The 19,925-nt window shown below is 45.2% G+C and overlaps 1 protein-coding gene across 2 annotated transcripts in view; it reads right to left on the bottom strand.

Annotated features, from left to right (window-relative positions):
* TRAPPC11 (trafficking protein particle complex subunit 11) overlaps window positions 1–19,925 on the bottom strand; it is a 57,923-nt gene that overhangs the window by 10,382 nt on the left and 27,616 nt on the right. For both annotated transcript variants that reach the window (XM_060278734.1, XM_060278735.1), the window contains exons 24-29: window positions 18,650–18,715; window positions 18,405–18,561; window positions 17,694–17,805; window positions 3,892–3,983; window positions 2,554–2,687; window positions 1,361–1,528 (exon numbers count right to left, since the gene is read on the bottom strand). In XM_060278734.1, the coding sequence (XP_060134717.1) occupies window positions 1,361–1,528; window positions 2,554–2,687; window positions 3,892–3,983; window positions 17,694–17,805; window positions 18,405–18,561; window positions 18,650–18,715 (729 nt within the window). The remainder of the gene's footprint in view (window positions 1–1,360; window positions 1,529–2,553; window positions 2,688–3,891; window positions 3,984–17,693; window positions 17,806–18,404; window positions 18,562–18,649; window positions 18,716–19,925) is intronic.

Raw genomic sequence — 19,925 nt, 5'->3', positions numbered from 1 at the left:
AATTAGAAACTTTACAGCATGAGCAAGATGACTCCTATCATTCTTTCAAGTTTGTAAAATTCCACCTAGTTTTCAAAAACATTAGTAGCAATAGCTTAGAATGAATTTTAAACTGACGTCACTAGCTCCAACAGTCTCCATAGATACCATGCACAAAAGTATAACTTGCAAAATTACGATTCTTTAGCATTTAAGACCACAATTTTATTAATATCTAAGCAACTGCAATACTTATAATGACAAGTATCTTTAACATTACTTCAGTGCTGAGGGATTATTAAGTCTAACACAATCAAGGCTTCAATTTATTCAACTTTTTTTCCTTTAGAGCAGAAAGGGAATGAAGTAAGTCCCTTAAGGAAGCCCCCCACCCTCTTTTAGGAAGAGAAACTAATATTGCCATGTATGAGAGTATGGGTAAGAAGAAAGTACAGCTCAAGATGCTACACATGCTTAGAGCTTCCTTCCCAGAGGGAGCAGACTTATGTCTCTAGCTGGTTCATCTCAATAGTATATTGATTGTCAGATATGGGAAACACCCATCCTTTTTGGCTGTAATGCAAATCAAGTAGAATGAAGAGCTATTACAGGGGAGGGGATTAGGTTGGTTTTTTTTACAATGTAGTTCACAAAAGGCACATCAAATTTTTTCAACAATTTCACTAACACTGCCTGGACATGTCTCTTCCTAGCCACCAGCTTATCAGTAACATACCGTAATGAGTATGAATATTTCAATTAATGTACACCAATTCTTGCTATGAAAAAGGGCTTGGGAGAAAAGACTCATTAATCAACTTCATAGTACCTAATAATTCCACTATCATATGAATACTCTTAACAAATGCTAAAGAAGCCATTGGTGCTTTGTCTTCATATTAGACTCTTTTCAATTCCAGTTATTTCCAAGTTTGATTTAGCATCATGGTAGTTCATAACCCAAAGAGATATTTATTTTATCTTGAAACTATTTCAACTAAGCATCCTACAAAGTACTGAAATATAATATGAAACAGCAGCTATTGTTTGCCTAATTTTAATTTGGATCACAGAATACAGGCAGAAGCTTTAGCACATTTTACAGACTGAATAGATACTCTGGTTCTCTCATAAAAAGATGTAAGCTAGTCTTAACATGAAATATTTCCTCAGAATCCCAATTAAATTATTGCAAAATGCAGTCAACAAGAGCCTTCTAATTGACTATACTCCAAATTATAGATTTGCTTCTTACATTTTGCAATTTCTGGGTAGATGCTATGCCAACTTGAAAAGTCTAGCTTAATATTCAACTGTCTTTAAGCATGACACATGTACTGAAAGAGCTCTAAACAGCACAGATGTCATTATTATATCTTACCTTTACAAATATGTGTGTTGGTATAAATCTTCTAAGCAGCTGGTTGGTGAAATTTGGAAACCGTAGCAGGTTGATATTAAGTGATGGCAGCTGTTGATATCCAGCCATGAGAGGATAGAAGTTGTATAACATTTCCTGTTCGGTACCAGGAAGGATTCGCAATCTTATCTAAAAATACAGTTCAAGGTCTGTAATCAGTCCTTTTTTTGGATTAAGATCTCAATCTAGGCTTTCTATTTTATTTAAATGTTTGTCTGAAACAGTTAATCATTAGTATGTTCTTTTTATTCCCACTCAATTTCTCAACCTCCTCGTTCTTTCAACTTTAACCTTGTAATTTCAATCCTCCTGACCTGCACTTGCAAAAGCTAAAGTATATCTTGTGAATGTTGCAAGTTGTCTGTTTCTTAAATGGCAGCTGCTGAAGTCACAACTGTGTAAGAGTTCCCCATGGAAAAGGTAAAGGACCCCTGGATGGTTAAGTCCAGTCAAAGGTGACTATAGGGTGTGGCGCTCATCTTGCTTTAGGCTGAGGGAGCCAGTGTTTGTCCACAGTCAGCTTTCTGGGTCATGTGGCCAGCATGACTAAACCGCTTCTGGCGCAATGGAACACCGCGATGATTGCCAGAGCACACAGAAACACTGTACTTTCCTGCTGCAGCAATACCTATTTATCTACTTGCACTGGGATGCTTTCAAACTGCTAGGTTGGCAGAAACTGGGACAGAGCAACAGGAGCTCACCCCGCCACCCAGATTCGAACTGCTGACCTTCCGATCGGCAAGCCCATGTAATGAACAGGAGCATACAGTTTAAGGTAATATACCATACAATGTATCACTTACCACCATCATTCTTTTCTTTCTCTACCCTCTCTCTACTCTAGGTTCTCTCTCAATTATGGATAAATGCAAAGTTCCCCCAGGTACCTAGATATCTGTATATACAAACTTATTATTTCAGATTTATGTAAAAAGTTGTTCTTCCCTCAAACAAGGATATTGTGCAGTTTTTATTCCCCAGTTTCTCCACCTCTAAGTTTTGCAAACGGACACAATATTCAAAACACTATTGGACAATCAATTTATCCTATGTGTGACTCAGATAACAGCTTGAAGGTGTGCAAGAGGCTTTTTCCAATATCCCACAACTGTAACAAAATATTTCTTTTAAGTTTGGAGTCTAAGCCATACCTGCTTAAGGCCAGAAAACATGAAGGCTTCACTGGGTTCCACTAACACTTCCACATCTTGAACAATATTGGTCTTATTTTGCAGGTGATATTTTACAGGTAAGGATTCTCTGACTCGACCAAACGAGGGCAAATCTTTGGAAATGAAGTGTAACAGAAGTTACATGTATTTCAGCAAAAATAGCATTTATCATTCTTTATTCAACCGTCATTCAGAAAAGATACAATTCTCAGTACAAAGTTAAAACATCCAAGACATCTAAAAACTAAAATAAAACATGGGCAGCACTAATAAGGACTATACAGATAAACCCACATCAACGCAGTTGATTTTACTCTTACGACGCTTGAAAATAGCATTTATTGTTTCTTTCTCAACTTTGCAAGTATATATTAACACTATTTAGGGTTATACACCTCAGAAACCAAGATGATTAAAAATGTACTGAAAAGTTACCAAACACAAGAGTAACCATGAAAACATTGTAGCTTCACTTAGGACTGACGAAAATACCAGTCTCTTTTTAGACACTGTTAAGTTGCTGAAATGCTGCAAGGCAAATTCCATCTGTCAGCAGTAAGTGAAAAGGGAAGGTTGTGCATTACAGTCTGAATTTTTTTAAAAATGGAACTAGAATAGCCTATTTCAGTGTTTTGCTTTTATGAAAATTCACATCCGTAACAAAAGAATGGAAGCCAGTGGCATGGCAGACTGACTCCCAAACCTGTCCAATGAGGAGTTTAAATCCTGGGTTTAAATCTTTGCTACACCACGAAGCTGCTGGTGATATGGCGCATCTCACCCTAATTCAAGTAACCTCTCTTTGCCATTTAAAAGGCAGGGTATAAAATGTAATAAATAAAAGTTTATTTGCTAAGTTCTTCCATCATTTTGTATGTTTCTGGGGAAAGAAGTGATGTTCAAGAAATGGTGTGTCTTTTCATAGAAGTTTTATTAAGATGGAAACAGGTGACAAACATAATTTGCATCTATCAATTGTGTGAACTGTGATCTTTTTTTGGTTCTTATATTTTAGAGACTGGAGTGAGTTGTGGCAGCACAAAGGGTTGGATCTAAACTTAGTCATACTTAGAGCAGACCTACTGAAATCAATAGGACTTATGACTAACTTAAATTGCATTGATTTTAGTGGATCTAATCCAAATATGACAAAGTGGACCCAACCCAGTCCTTAACATTTAATGGGGAAATGACTTTGTCCACAAACTGTATTAGTAAGCAACACTTTTGCAACACACCAGAATCTACTTTTGCACTGCGGTAAGAGTTTGAGAGCATCTGAGGTCAAGTATGACTTTATGCATAAATTTACATTACCTGCATTAACATGGAGTGGGATACTTTCTGCAATAACGTGGGGGAGTGTGATCACAGTATTAACAACAGGTATGCTCTTCTCAGCTGTGCGCCTTTAAAAGAAAACAGAGATAAATATTTTAACACTACAGAAAATCAGCAGTAAACAACTTCTTAATTTTCAGTTTAAAAGATAAGAGGAACGAGTTACAAGAAAATCAAAGTATTAGAGGCACAATACATGGGACAGAAAGGGATACAGGATCTAGGTGACAAAGACAGATTCAGTGCTTTGCATAATAAGTCAAGATAAGTATTGGGAAGAATGATAAAGGTTATAAAACATGAACACCAAAATATACTAAGGGCAGATGGTTAGGGGAACAGAAGAGCACAGGGAACTTGTTTTTCAGCTTTTCATTTTGACAACAGCTCTTTCTAATGAATGCAGATTCTTTTTGCTTGTTTTAGGGTTTTTTTTTAGGTTGTTGCAATACCTAGATATGAACTTAGAATATACAATGGCCATAAATTTTAGGGATAAGTGAAATACACAAAATAAATTTGCAGAAAGATCTATGTTCCTGAATTTGATAAAATACTACAGTGGTAGCTTGGTTCTTGAACTTAATCCGTTCCAGGAGTCCGTTCCAACTCCCGAAACCATTCGAAAACCAAGGCACAGCTTCCGATTGGCTGCAGGAGCTTCCTGCACTCAAGCAGTAGCCCCTTCGGACGTTTGGCTTCCCAAAAACGTTTGCAAACCGCAACACTTACTTCTGGGTTTGCGGCATTTGGGAGCCGATTTGTTCAACAACTAAGCCGTTTGAGAACCAGCATTTGGATTCTGCCTAAAACTACAGCCTGGCTAGAATCCACAATCCAACCTCTACTACAGGGGTCACCAAACTAAGGCCTGGGGGCCGGATGCGGCCCAAACGCCTTCTCAATCCAGCCCACGGATGGTCCAATAATCAGCATGTTTTTACATGAGTAGAATGTGTCCTTTTATTTAAAATGCATCTATAGGTTATTTGTGGGGCATGTCTTAGAATTTTGAAGTGTCAGGCATAGCTCTAGTGGCTTTAGCCCAAACGTAGCAGAGTTTTCCTGCACAGCGCAGAAGCTAGTTGAGGTGGAAATGACTAGTCGGCTAGACGCAGAATAACTATTTACAGGATTTATTAAAAGAAAATAAAAGCAGCAGAGTTTCTGCATACAAAGCAAAGCAAAACAAATCCTTACTCTTTCTCTCTCCAACCATATACACAGCACTTCTACTCCTAACACCTAAACAAAAACCAACTGTGCTAGCATTCCTTGATAACAGAGTTCAGTGCTGGTCGTTAACCAATCAGAAGAGAGTAGTTTCTAGGTCAGGCAGACCTTGGCTTTCTGCCAAGAGTAAATTGACACTGCCTTGAGTTAATTGTGTGAAGCCAGAATCTGTAAGTTTCCCATGAGAACCAATTAACCAATTAACAGAAACTGAACACCCCCTCACAGATTCTGCTGGACAATTAACATCTATTAACACCTGTGTAGGAACTTTTACTGTTCACTCATTTTTCCAGCAAACCTAAACCCTTGCACATTTGCTTGTTCTTTATCTTTGCCAATGGTTTAGTTAATACATCTGCCACATTTTCTTCACTTGATACATAAGTACATGTGATTACATTGTCTTGTACACTGCAACGAACATTTTGGTATTTTACAGCGATATGTTTGGAACGTGACTTGAAACCCTCTGTTTTACTTAAGGTTATACAAGCCTGATTATCAATGTAAACTTGTACTGGTTCTCCACAATTTACATTTAAATCTGCTAACAAACGCTTGAAATAAACCACCTCATTGCACAATTCACTCAATGCGGCGTACTCCGATTCCGTTGATGACACACTTACAACGTTTTGCTTGCGCGATCGCCAGCTAATTAAAGCTCCACCGAACATTATGACTAATCCTGTGACAGATTTTCTATCTGGCAAATTTCCCCAGTCACTATCACAGTAGCAACTCAACATTTCATCCTCTGAAGAATTTAGTTCTAACATATAGCCAATTGTCTGTTTGAGGTATCTCAGAACTTGCTTTACCCCTTTCCAGGCATTTAGTGTGGGTTTTGAGACCAATCTACTTAGTATGCCTACTGCATAGCTAATATCAGGTCTGGACCATTGTGCTAGATACAATAGACTTCCTTTTTTTTTGTAATCTATTTTTATTATTTTTCCAATTAAAACACGATTATATCACATTCATTATTTCGAATTATACAAATACATATCAATTAAACCGAATATTATGCCAAATCATATAATATTTTCTGGAGTTCCCATGCTTCAAAAATTTGGGGATTCCTCGCACCCGTCTACTGCCGTCTTTTTCTAAAGTCCAAATCTTCTCTCAAAATCCAAAATAAGCCCGATCATTCCCCACCAGTCACTAAAATATTTTCTTCTTTCATCCGATTTTTCCACAGCTGCTGAAATAAGTATCAAACGAGAGTTCACATATATTCTTTCTCCTGTGTGAGTTTTAATCGTCCTTGCCCCCCCCATATATCTTCTATCTGGAATGTCCTGTTACGTCAGCCTTTCAACACGGAGCAGCGCCATCTTAAAAAGCTTAGATCACTTTCGTTTTCTTAAGCTTTTTATTTTTTAAACCACCGATCTTTGTAAGATTTACAGCTTTTCCAGGCAAAGAAACAGCAGTCACTTTATGCATAGACTCTTGATAAGTTTGTAGCTCTCCTTGCCCTGTAGCTGAACTTAGCTTCAGATCGCTGTTCAAATTCAAAGTGCGTCACAACCATAAATCCACCAAGCGCATTCCAGAGACTCCGACTGTCACAGTGGCCGGAGTGGACTACTTCAGAGTAACGACGCTACGCAGCTCTGCATTTTATTCTTTTATTGGTGCTGCGTATTTACAGTGCTCAAGTCATTGCTATTTACACGGAGCGATGTTGTCAGTCGGTTTCAGAACCTCCTAATGGCTTTTGGCGCGTCTTTCTCCAACACAAAAGCCTTGGCAGACCCATCCTCTTGCCCCTCCTCTTCCTGCGTAATTCTGGAGTTGGGGGGATGGGTCTTCCCCCCTTACTTGCCCCTTCCTGTCCCACCTGGGACCCTGGCTCCTCTACCTTGCCTGAGCCTCGGACCCGACTTCCTGCTTCCCCACTGGAATCGGAACTCTCCCTGCTTTCCCCTTTGCTCGGGGACGGGCTTGAACTCAGGAGGGGAGGGACTTCGCGATATCCCCTGTCCCTCACATCCACCCCCCTTCCAAGCTCTCCTTCACCCCTCCCCAGGCCCCCCCCATGTGTCGGTGACGACTGGAAGCCTAAAAACTCGGTGCTCTCCGAGCCCGTTGGTGTGAACACCTCCCCCCAGTCCTGCGAGCCCCCCCCTTCCGCCTGGGAGGACGGGAATCCCAAAAAGTCCGTGGCGTCAGAGCTGGTGGGGGTAAAAATGTTTTGCCAATCTGCTCCTTCCTCTGACTGGGTGGATCTTGGCGACACCCATACCTCATCCTCTGGTTCCTCAAACTCCGCTTCCCAGCGCCATGGTGAGCTGTTCTCCCGTGCCTCCTCCTCCTCCCCCTCCCTTTCCATGTGCCAGGGCTTGGGTCTGTGGGGAAAGAGGGCGTGAAATTCTTCCACCAAGAATTCCTCCTGTATCTGAGTGGCGGGGACCCATTCATTCTGGGACGGTGGAGCATCCTCCCATGCCATGAGGTACTCCAGGCCCCCCACCCCCCACCTTGAATCCAGGATGGCCGTGGCCTCATTGAGTTGCTCCCTGCCTTCCCTCTCCCCCCCTCCCTCGGGGGTTTGTTCGCTGTCTCGGAGCCTGCTGCTTTCCCTGTACGGCGACAGCAGCGATCTATGAAACACTGGATGCACCCTCATGTCCTCTGGCAGTGCCAGCCTGTATGCCACCGGGTTGACCTGTTGCGTGACCGTGAAGGGGCCCAGCCATTTGGGTGCCAGCTTTTTGCACCTCCCTCTGGTGGGAAGGCCCTCCGAGGACAACCACACCTTGTCCCCCACCCTGATGACCTCCCCTTGTCGCCTGTGGCGGTCTGCCCCCTTTTTGTACGCTTCCTTGGCCCTCTCCAAGTGTTCTCTGAGCTGCTGGTGCACCGTCTCCAGTTCCTCTGCCCAATCCTCAGCCTGTGGGCCCTCCTCCTCCTCCTCCCCCTCCCTCTCTGGGAAAGATCTGAGGTCGCGCCCGTAATTGGCCTTAAAGGGCGACACCCCTGTGGAGACGTGCACTGCATTGTTGTAGGCAAATTCTGCCAGTGGCAGGCGATCCACCCAGTCCGTTTGCCGCTGGCTGACGTAGCATCTCAGGTACTGCTGCAGAATGGCGTTGACCCTCTCCGCTTGTCCGTTGGTCTGCGGGTGTCTAGCCGTCGACAAGCTGACCTCCACCTGCAGGAGGTTCATGAGCCGCCGCCAGAACCTGGAAACAAATTGGCGGCCACGATCCGAAATAACCCTTAAAGGTAATCCATGCAGTCTGAAAACGTGATCAACAAACAGTTTGGCCGTCTCTTCTGCCGAGACTGCCCTGGCACACGGTATAAAGTGACACATTTTGGACATGAGGTCCACCACCACCAACACTGCCGTCTTACCCCTGGACGAAGGCAGATCTGTGATGAAGTCCATGGACACCACTTCCCACGGCCTGTGTGGTGTGGCTAAGGGCTCCAGCAACCCTGGTGGCGCTGCTCTGACCACCTTTGCCCGCTGGCAGGTGTTACAGCCCCTTACATAGTCCCTAACATCTTCCCTCACCCCTGGCCACCAGAAGTGTCTCATGACTAGGTGAGTGGTCTTGTCCCTTCCAAAATGCCCCGCTGTTGGGTTGTCGTGCATCTGCTTGAGGACCGTACGTCGAAGCTGGTTGGTGGGTAGGTACAGCGCACCTTTGTAGAAAAGCAGCCCTCTGCGTTCTGCAAAGTCTTTTGCCTGCTCCCTCCCCCCTCTCAGTTCTCTGAAGATGCGGTTGGCAAATTCATCCGCTGCCGTCAGTGCTGTGAGTTCTGCCTCGCTCACCACTGCTGCTCCGCAGGACCATGCCGACGGGGGGAAAATGTGCCTTGGGGCTGGTGGCGCCTCCTCCTCCATGTACTCTGGCTTGCGGGAGAGGGCATCCGCCCTGACATTCTGCTCTCCCGGGATGTAGTGTATGGAGAAGTTGAAGTTCGAGAAGAACTCTGCCCACCGTATCTGCCGCTGGTTGAGCACCCTGGCAGTTCTCCAGAACTCCAGGTTCTTGTGGTCTGTGCACACCTGGATGGGGTGCTTGGCGCCCACCAGGAAGTGTCTCCAGTGCTGGAACGCCGCGTGGATCGCAAGAAGTTCCCGATCAAAAACTGTGTAGTTTCGCTCGGGCTGGGTCAACTTCCTGGAGAAGAAGGCACAGGGTCTCCACTCTCTGTTGGCGTCCAGTTGCAACAAAATGGCGCCCACCGCCTTATCAGAAGCATCTGTCTCAATGCGTAGGGGCGCGTCCTGAACCACGTGGAACAGGTTCTGGTCTGAGGCGAACACCCTCTTGAGGCTTTCGAACGCTGCTTGCGCCTCTGGTGTCCACCTGAACTTCTGCTTGCCTCTCAGGCAGTCAGTGATGGGAGCCGTAACGCGAGAGAAGTTCTTGATGAACTTCCTGTAGAAGTTGGCAAAGCCTAGTAGGCGTTGGGCATCTTTGCGCGTCCTGGGGCTGTGCCAGTCCAGGATGGTCTGCACCTTGTCCTTGTCCATCGCTAGCCCCTTGTCAGACAGCTTGTAGCCCAGGAAGTCCACCTCCTTGGTGTGAAACTTGCACTTCTCCAGCTTCACATACAGGTGGTTCTCCTTCAGGCGCTGTAACACCTCCCTGACGTCCTTCACGTGCTGCACTGGGTCGTTGGAGTAAATAAGGATGTCATCCAGAAAGACCAAGCATTTCCTGAAGAGTAGGGACCCCAGGACGTGGTGCATGAAGGCCTGGAAGCATGCTGAGCCCCCTTGCAACCCGAAGGGCATCACCAGATATTCAAAAGAGCCCAGAGGCGTGAACATCGTGGTTTTCCACTCATCGCCCTCCCGGATCCTGATCAAGTTGTACGCCCCCCTCAGGTCTAGCTTGGTGAAAATCTTGCCCCTGCGTGCCGCTGTCAGGAGATCATCCACTCTGGGCATGGGGAAAGCCACTGGCTCTGTCACCGAATTCAGCCGTCTAAAATCCACCACAAGACGGCGCTGTTGCGTGTCTTTCTTGTCCACCCAGAAGACCGGGCTGCCCCCTGCTGCCTTGCTTTCTCTGATGAACCCCCGCTTGAGGTTCTTGTCGATGAAAGCGCGCAGATCCTCCAGTTCCTGGTCTGACATGGCGTACAGCTTGGCTGGGGGTATAGTTGCCCCTGGCACCAGGTTGATCTGGCAGTCAAAAGGCCTGTGTGGGGGCAGGTGGTCGGACTCCGCTTCGCTGAAGACCTCCTGCAGGTCCCAGTATGGCTTGGGTATCGCCTCACCCCCTTTGACGTGCATGGTGGCCACCGTGGCTATCGGAGGCCCCTCCCCTGGTTGGTGCTGCATGCAATGTTCCAGGCAAAAGTCCGATCCAAAAGTGATGCATCTCTGATGCCAACTTATGGAGGGGTCGTGGCGCGCCAGCCAGCTCATGCCCAAAACGATTGGGGGGTCTGAGATGGTGGTGACGTTGAATGCCAGTGTCTCTGAGTGCCTTCCAACCGTCATTCTCATGGGGGGGGTTTGATGAGTGATGGCCCCTCCCAGCAGCTCTCTGCCGTCAATGGTTGCCACGTGCAGAGGAAAATCCAGCTGCAGAAGCTGGATCTGGTGCTCTTCCGCAAAGTTCCTCGAGAAGAAGTTCGCTGACGCCCCACTGTCAATTAAGGCGAGGACTGTCAGGGGATAGCCATTTGGGAGCGTGAGCGTCACTTCTAGAACCACTCCTGCTCTGGGAGGGGTGGGCTGGCTCTGCTCCTCTCTGTGCGGGTGGGTGGGCTGGGGCTGTTGTCTGCTGACTGTGCCTGGCTGCCGCCCCTTGTCTCCTGCAGCCAGGCTTTCCCGTTTCCCTGCTGTGGTGCTGCGTCAGTGGGGGAGGGCACAACCGTTCCCGCCTTTCCTTGCCACTCCCTGCGATGTGGGCAGTCTCTGACGAGATGCTGGGGGGAGTTGCAGAGAAAGCAATTCCCACCCCTTCCCTCCTTGCGCCTTGGCGCCGCTGGGTTTTGAAAAGCCCGCGCGCGCGCGCTATCAATCTGCATGGGTTCCTGGTCCTGACTGGCCCCAGGCGTGGCTTGAAAGGGTTGTTGAGGGAGGGGCTTCTCCTGCGACCGTGGGAACCAAGCCCGCTTTGCGCGCGTTGCTTGCTTGTCGCTCCACCTGGATTCCTGCCTCACCCCCACCGCCAGAGCCGCTTTGCTCAGTTGATCCATATTACTGGGCTTTGGACCTCTCGAGAGCTCATCCTTCACCTCCTCATGCAACCCCAAGTAGAACGCCGCTTGCATTGGGGCCGACTCCAGATCCCACCCCAATCTGTGCACCAGCATGGTGAATTTCGCCCAATACGCGCGAACTGTCATATTTCCTTGGCGTAAATTATGAAGTTCCTCCTTAGTCTGGTCCATATGACTATCGGACGAATACATCGTTTTCAAACCTTCTAGAAATAGTTTGACATTCTTCATGCAAGGATTCCTTGTTGCAATTAACGGTCTTAGCCACTCCCTGGCCGCCCCTGTAAGGTGCTCCACAATAAACGCTACTCTGTGCTCATCATCAGGGAACTCATCGTGGTGCAGCTCAAGAGCATACACAATCTCAGTCTCAAAGCCCTGAAACTCCTTCGGGTCTCCATTGAACTTGCTTACTAGGGTCCCGGCTCTCCTTCCTGGCAGCACTTGGACTTGGGGTGCCCCTCCCGCCTTGTTTTTCTCTGCATCCAGCTTGTTTTGGAGGTCTACCGCCACCGCCCTTAAATGCTGCTCTTTTTCCTGAAGCTCTCTCACCTGTTCCGCAAGTTGTAGCCGGTCGTCCTGGACCTTCTTAGTCTCCTCTTTAGCTGCCTTCAATTCTCCCTGCGCCTGCAGCGACAGCTGTTGCAGTTCTAGCTGGGCTTGCTCAGCGATCTGCCGCCACTTCTCCGCCTCTGACACGCTCATCCCGGCAACTCCAAAGTAGCCCAAAAAGGATTAGGAGGTTGCTGTCACAGTGGCCGGAGTGGACTACTTCAGAGTAACGACGCTACGCAGCTCTGCATTTTATTCTTTTATTGGTGCTGCGTATTTACAGTGCTCAAGTCATTGCTATTTACACGGAGCGATGTTGTCAGTCGGTTTCAGAACCTCCTAATGGCTTTTGGCGCGTCTTTCTCCAACACAAAAGCCTTGGCAGACCCATCCTCTTGCCCCTCCTCTTCCTGCGTAATTCTGGAGTTGGGGGGATGGGTCTTCCCCCCTTACTTGCCCCTTCCTGTCCCACCTGGGACCCTGGCTCCTCTACCTTGCCTGAGCCTCGGACCCGACTTCCTGCTTCCCCACTGGAATCGGAACTCTCCCTGCTTTCCCCTTTGCTCGGGGACGGGCTTGAACTCAGGAGGGGAGGGACTTCGCGATATCCCCTGTCCCTCACACCGACCATCCAGTTAAAGGGGGGCTTCTCTCTTCAGTAGTTTTCCAACTTCAAAGGATATGCTCAATAAAATAGTTTATAAAGTTCATTACTCACTCAGGTATTCTTTATCTCTCATTTGTTCCAGATACAATAGACTTCCAATTACAGAATGATATACATCAGGATGTTCGAATACAGGACTCTCATCTGTATGAAGTGTTTTTATGAAACCTGGATCCATAGGTACCACTGCCCCCTTGCAATCCTGCATCCTGTACGTAGTCAGTAGCTGTTTTATTTTGTTCTGCTGACTAATTAGGCAGCTGCCATCTTGGGCCCAGCACACTTCCAACCCTAGATATGCCCGAACAGGGCCTAAGTCCTTCACTTTGAACTTACTTGACAATTGCTTGGCAAACCTTTTAGTTTGTTTGTCTGTCTTGCAAGCATACAATACATCATCTACATAGAGCAGACAAAACTCTTGATTACTGCCTGTACCACGTACATAAACACAATTGTCAGCTGTACTCTGCTTGAAACCAAATGACACTAAGGCCTCATGAAGCATTTGTTCCAAGATCTTGCAGCCTGTTTGAGCCCATATAGAGCTTTGTTTAATTTCAGCACTCTATTGGAACCTGTCTCATAACCAGGCGGTTCAGCTAGATACAGGTCTTCTGATAATGATGCATGTAAATATGCAGCCTGTATGTCAAAATGAGTTAACTGGAGTTTTCTCTTTGCTCCAAGCGTTAGAATCAGCTTTACACTGTCCCCCTTAGCGGTAGGGGAAAAAGTCTCGTCATAATCTTTTCCAGGCCTCTGAGAGTATCCCTGAGCCACTAAACGAGCTTTGTATTTGTACCCTCCTGTCACCAGTGGTTTAAGTTTATACACCCACCTGCAGCCTACAATCTTTGCCCCCTCAGGCGCTGCTACTGGTGTAAAAACCTTGTGCTCATTCAGAGAGGACATCTCTTCCTCCATTGCCTGTTTCCAAAGCTCTGCCTCCTCTTTTGGTAACTTTAACACCTCCTGAAAACTCTTGGGCTCTGCAATTACACTAAACACATTTGCAGTATCTGGAGAAAACCGCTCTGGAGGCACTCCTTTGTTTTGTCTTTTAGATCTTCTGGGAGAAAATTTTTCTTCTGACCCACTTTCCTCCTCAGAACTATGACCTCTCTTCTGTTGCTTAGCAACTGGTCTCTGGCTAATTGCACTTTCTTGAGAGCTCTTATCTGAACTTTCCTCCCCCTCAGACTCTGATTCTCTATGTTTACCTTCAGAGTCACGAAGCCCCTGGGAAGGTTCAAACCAAACCTCAGTATTGGCATGTAGTCTCTCCCAGCCACTATGTTCACAAAAACTGGCATTCCTGGAGATCACAATGCCATTTGTCCCTTCAGCAAAGCGGAAACCTTTTCCTAGCTCCTGGTAGCCCACAAACACTAACTGCTTGGTCTTAGGATCTCCCTTCTTTCTCATTTGTTTTGGAATTAATACCCAGGCTTTTGACCCAAACACATGCAAGTGGTCAATTTTGGGTTTCTTGCCAAACAATTTAAAGTACGGAGTTGTCCCTATTGTTTGATGAAAGAGCCTATTTTGGAGATAACACGCGGTGAGCATGCTCTCCCCCCAATAAGACATGGGCAAACCAGCATCATCAAGCATGGCAAACATCATTTCTTGAAGAGATCTGTGTTTTCGCTCTGCAATGCCGTTCTCTTCTGGGGGAAAAGCGTTCGTCTTCCTATGCCCAATGCCACGCTTCTGTAACCAATCTCTAAAAGCATTAGACATAAATTCCCCACCTCTGTCCGTCTGAATCCTTTTGAGTTTAAGGGACAGAAACCTTTCCACAGATGCCACCCAGCCTTTAAATTTAGTGAACACGTCACCCTTATTCTTCATTGGATAACACCAAGTGTAACGTGTCGCGTCATCAACAATTGTTAGCGAAAAACGCGATCCACCCCTGCTTACAGCAAATGGACCAACAACGTCCATGTGGACTAGCTGTAGTGGTGACTCACTAACTCTATCACTCCTGGGGTAAGAGACTCTGTGGGTTTTAACCTTTTTACAAATATTGCAGTCAAGGAACTGGTTACAACTCTTTAAATTGCACCCATCAGCCAATTCAGACATTTTCAGTACACTTTTCCAGCCAGCATGCCCCATTTTCCTGTGCAATAAGTGCACACAGTTGTCATGCATAGCTTTGTTGCTCACTGCAGGCTGAGATTTACTGACTACTGCTGCAACTTGAGATCCTGCTTTAAGCCAAAACAAGCCTCCCTCTGACTTAGCAGTGCCTAAAATCTCACCAGCCTTCTTAATCATGCAACTGTCTCCTTCAAAATGCACTTTAAACCCAGCTTTTAGCAAACAATCTACAGACATCAGATTGCTCCTTAATGAAGGCACACACAGTACATTTTGCAGGCATTCACGCAGACAAGGAACAAAAACTGCACCCCCCGAAATCACTTCAGAAGTACTTCCGTCTGCTAGAGCCACCTGGCTGCGCTGTGCCGAGTTCTTGGAAACAAACAATTCATCTGAATTTACGATGTGCCGAGACGCTCCCGAATCGACCACCCAGACAGCTTGTTTCTCCTCAGCAATCTTGACCTCGGCGGTCACCAGCTGAGCAGACTGTTTTCGTTTGAAGAATTTCTTTTTATGCTGCTGCTGCTGCTGCTGATCTCGTCTCTGCTCCTGCACCGGCCGCTGAGACTTGACCAACTCCGGACATTGACGTTTTAGATGCGCTGAAGACCCACATCGGAAGCAACGCCTAACAGCAAACGCTGACTCCTCACTGGCATGCTGCTGCTGCTTCACCTCTGGTACGGCATGAGAACTCCTTCCAAACCGCCCGCTTGTAGAAGCCTCTGCAGCCAATGACCTTTCTTGCTTCTTCTGCCATTCTTCAATCAAACGCCCAGTAACATAACTGACTGTTAAATCATCCTCTTTCATTGCTTCTAGAGACATAACAAGATTATCCCAGCTTTCCGGGAGAGAGCTCAGAATGATAGCCACCTTCTCCTGCTGGTCTAACGCACAGTCTCTTTCCTGAAGCGCAACAAACTTTAACTGCAAACTGTGTAGGTGTTCCTGCAATGTAACCCCAGGCTGTAACATTGCCTTGTACAATGCCTTGCGAATAAACAGCTTGGAAACCGCTGTCTCACGCACATGGAGTTCTTTAAGTGCTTGCCACACACCTCTAGCTGTCTTGATTCCCCTCACATACGGCAACTGGGAATCTTCCAGCCCCAAGACAATTGTGGCCCTTGCTCTTTGGTCTTTATCGAGGTCTTCATCATCAGGCTTCGCAGGAAACTTACTCACCACTTGCCAGAGATGATCCCTCTGCAGCACTGCCTGCATGCGTTCCGACCACAGCAAGTAATTGGAGTCATTCAGACGCTCAAAAGCCATCTGAACTGGTTGTGAGGCCATCTTGAGAGCAATGTCCCTGGAACCTGGAACCAGCTACTCACGGCCACTGAGAGAGAACAGGAACCACAGCACCCAGCACTCACACGCTGCAGCTGTCGTCCTTGAGTCCACTGCGTCACCAGCTCACGACAGTCAGGAACCAGCCAGTGTCCTTCCGCTGCACCAACACCACAGGAACAGCCACTTCTGGAACTACTGGAAGCTCTCTGCTTACGCTGACACCACCACAACTCAGGCTGGCAGCACGAAACCCATAACCTCTTAGAATTTTGAAGTGTCAGGCATAGCTCTAGTGGCTTTAGCCCAAACGTAGCAGAGTTTTCCTGCACAGCGCAGAAGCTAGTTGAGGTGGAAATGACTAGTCGGCTAGACGCAGAATAACTATTTACAGGATTTATTAAAAGAAAATAAAAGCAGCAGAGTTTCTGCATACAAAGCAAAGCAAAACAAATCCTTACTCTTTCTCTCTCCAACCATATACACAGCACTTCTACTCCTAACACCTAAACAAAAACCAACTGTGCTAGCATTCCTTGATAACAGAGTTCAGTGCTGGTCGTTAACCAATCAGAAGAGAGTAGTTTCTAGGTCAGGCAGACCTTGGCTTTCTGCCAAGAGTAAATTGACACTGCCTTGAGTTAATTGTGTGAAGCCAGAATCTGTAAGTTTCCCATGAGAACCAATTAACCAATTAACAGAAACTGAACAGTCTGGTGTTTGTACATGAGTAGAATGGGTCCTTTTATTTAAAATGCACCTCTGGGTTATTTGTGGGGCATAGGAATTCGTTCATTTTATTTTTTTTCAAAATATAGTCCGGCCCCCCACAAGGTCTGAGGGACAGTGGACTGGCCCCCTGCTGAAAAAGTTTGCTGACCCCTGCTCTACTACATGAAGCCTCTAAAGTGTTGGGTCTGAAGGTTTGCACGGTGGGCTCTTCACCACACTAACAGAAGCATTCATGGCCACCTGGCGTTATGGGCACAGATTCAGCACATAAACATATGAGGCATATATGCAGGCTTTGGTCTGCATGCTGTTAGTTACTCACTACACGGGTTGGGCAATGAGAAGAGCTCCATTCATGACACGCAGGCTAAAGCCTTTGCAGTGGCCTCAAGGCACCAGGTGGGTCCTCAGAAGCCAGACAAAACTTGATGAAGAGTTTTCCAAGCCCCCATCCCAGGTAAATTACAAAGTAGAGTCCACAATGTAAACTTTAGACTCCAGACAAAATTCTGCCTTGGGCAACATTCACTCCAAGCTCTTCTTTTCAGCAATATATTATGAAAGTTGTTCCTACTGCATTCTGCTAAAGAACTGGCTACCTGAATGCTTTGTTTGTTTCACCAAGGAGCTGATAATGAAGAAACAAGCTCCTCAGCTGGGAGTGTGCCTTGAATAGTCAGAGAAATGCTGATCTGCCTTATCTGAATGGGTTTCTTCAGCAGCCCCCTGCCTGGGGTATCTGTGTGAATGTTTTTCCACAGTCTATTTCACCCCCGCTATTTTAAAGGACTACTGTTGGATCTGGCTAAAAGATACAATATTAGATAGCCAAGGCTTCTCTCGGTTATGCCCAAATTATATGCCAGAAGGCTTGAACTGTGATAATGCTTATTGATATTCACCAGTAAGGAAGAAATATACAAGACTAACCTATGGGATATTTGAAGAGGCAGATGGGGATATTTACCTTTTCCAGGAAATTACATAACTTCCAGTAGCCACTCCACTTTGACCAGTAGGAACTGATGGACAACGAAGGCAAAAACATTCACTAGCACTTTCACCTGTCTGTAAAACAACTATTAGAAAAGTCAGGTTCAGTCTAAAGTTTCTCAGATACAGAAATCATTATGTTTTATATGAACATACTCTATATTATTTACATACAGTACAAGTAAGTGTAGCAAACATTAACATATGAAGACTATAAAGAACACAAGCATATGCACAGTACGGAGCATTGTTTCACTTTTTCCTGTTCCCCAGCAAAAGCAGAGGAACCAAATCACATAAAGACAGAAGGAGCAGTCATTTAATGACAAAAGGTAGGATTATTTGTTATCAAATATCTCCAGAATCAAACAGGACTTGGTGGGTCTTCACCATCTCTGCCAAGTTACTTTATTTTAAAAGTGCAGACATTTCACTGTGTAGCAACTATGTCAAAATGTTGATTGTGGTGGAGGAAATGCAGACAGACACTTGCAAGGGAGTCTAATCTCCAGGTTTTGCTTTTTTGAGAAAAGCTTACCAATTCTATGCAATATTAGTCAAAATAATCTATTAAAATAAAATAAAAACACACACTGTATGCCTGGCACAATGCAGTAACAATCAATGGGTTTCTTCCAAACAACATTCCAGAAGGCTGCTTAAGAATACACAGGAAGGTTCTCACCATTCTCCACATAAGATTCTAGATGATCCACAGGCATCATGGAAGGAGAAAGCTGCAGCTGGCTAGTTACAATAGTGAGGGCCCAAGGAGAAGCACTGAGGATGTCTGTCATCAACAAAAATGGGATGTCCAAAAATACTTTATCTAAATGCTCAAACTGCCAGGAAGAGAAACAAAAGGTAGGTCATTTTATTGTTCATACTGTCTGTCCAGGCAATGTTTTCAATCAGGTTTCAGTAACGTACCTTAGCTGAGACAAACTTAACAGCTACCTCAAATGGAAATACCGTCTCCACAGTAACTGTTTCATCCTGCATAAAAAAGAAACCCTAAATCATCCTCCAGTTTCGATTTTCATGGGCCAACATCCAAAAAGTAGCAAAAGCTTTATCATTCCTCTGCAGCTCATGCAAACCGTAACTCCTCCATCTATAGGTACTCTAAAAAACCACCTCCTATATCAGAGAAGGACAAATTTCCAAATATAGCTTGATCTTATCCATACTCAGGGTGTGTGTGTGTGTGTGTGTGTGTGTGTGTGTGTAAAATGGTACTGACCAGTACACAGCACCACCACCTCTTTTTTCATTAACCCTGGAAGCCATCATGTGCTGGGACCCATGACACATTTATCAAGATAATGAGTACCATCATCTTATTTTTTACCAATACTAGTAACTATTGTCTCAAATTAGTTGCATTCTTAAAACACACATTATTAAAACCAATTACTGTATAGTCTTTCATCCCACTGGTCCTATTATTTCAGCACCAGAGTCATTTGGCACCTTAGCGCCCCCCCCCCCCCAATTATGGTCAGGTCTGCACAAGTCATCACTCACTAAGCTGAACTCATGCATGGCAGCTAACTAGTGGCTCAATACATTTCCTGGTTTTGCTGCCTGCCAGAATACAAAAGTTGAGGGACACATGTGGCTACATTCAGCTTAGTTGGTTACATTCAGCTTAGTTGGTTACAAGGTGTGCAGACTAGCACTACATTGATATAAACATTATATTGAGTTGAAGGAGACTGTTGCATGTTGAGGACCTAAGTGTTTACCATCCTAGCTATTTCCTGACACCTCTTAAGTTTGCCTTCTTTCAGTTATAGAACGGTACACCCATTCTTCCTCTGAACATCTTGTCAGAGGAATGACTACTTTTATCACTGATAGCCAAGCTTATCAAAGTGGATAATGAAGAAAGGTCTCTCTTAATATGCATTTCTGGTTGACCACATTATAAACAAGCCACTCAAATTATTTTTATTATTATATTATATTATATTATATTATATTATATTATATTATATTATATTATATTATATTATATTATATTACAGTATATTATATTATAAACATATTCCATTTCCTGATACTGTTTATACATTTATAATGTCCAACTTCATTTCAATTTATTGATGCTGTAATAAAAACAACAGAAACAAAAAAATAAGAAATAAAAAGATTACATTTGTCGAACCACCCATGCATAATGGATTCCAATAGAACTTATGCA

This window comes from Zootoca vivipara, chromosome 9 (genome assembly GCF_963506605.1).
Source record: "Zootoca vivipara chromosome 9, rZooViv1.1, whole genome shotgun sequence".
Classification (NCBI taxonomy): Eukaryota; Metazoa; Chordata; class Lepidosauria; order Squamata; family Lacertidae; genus Zootoca; species Zootoca vivipara.
Note: the sequence above shows the minus strand (reverse complement) of the source record. Positions and strands in the feature narration are given on the sequence as shown.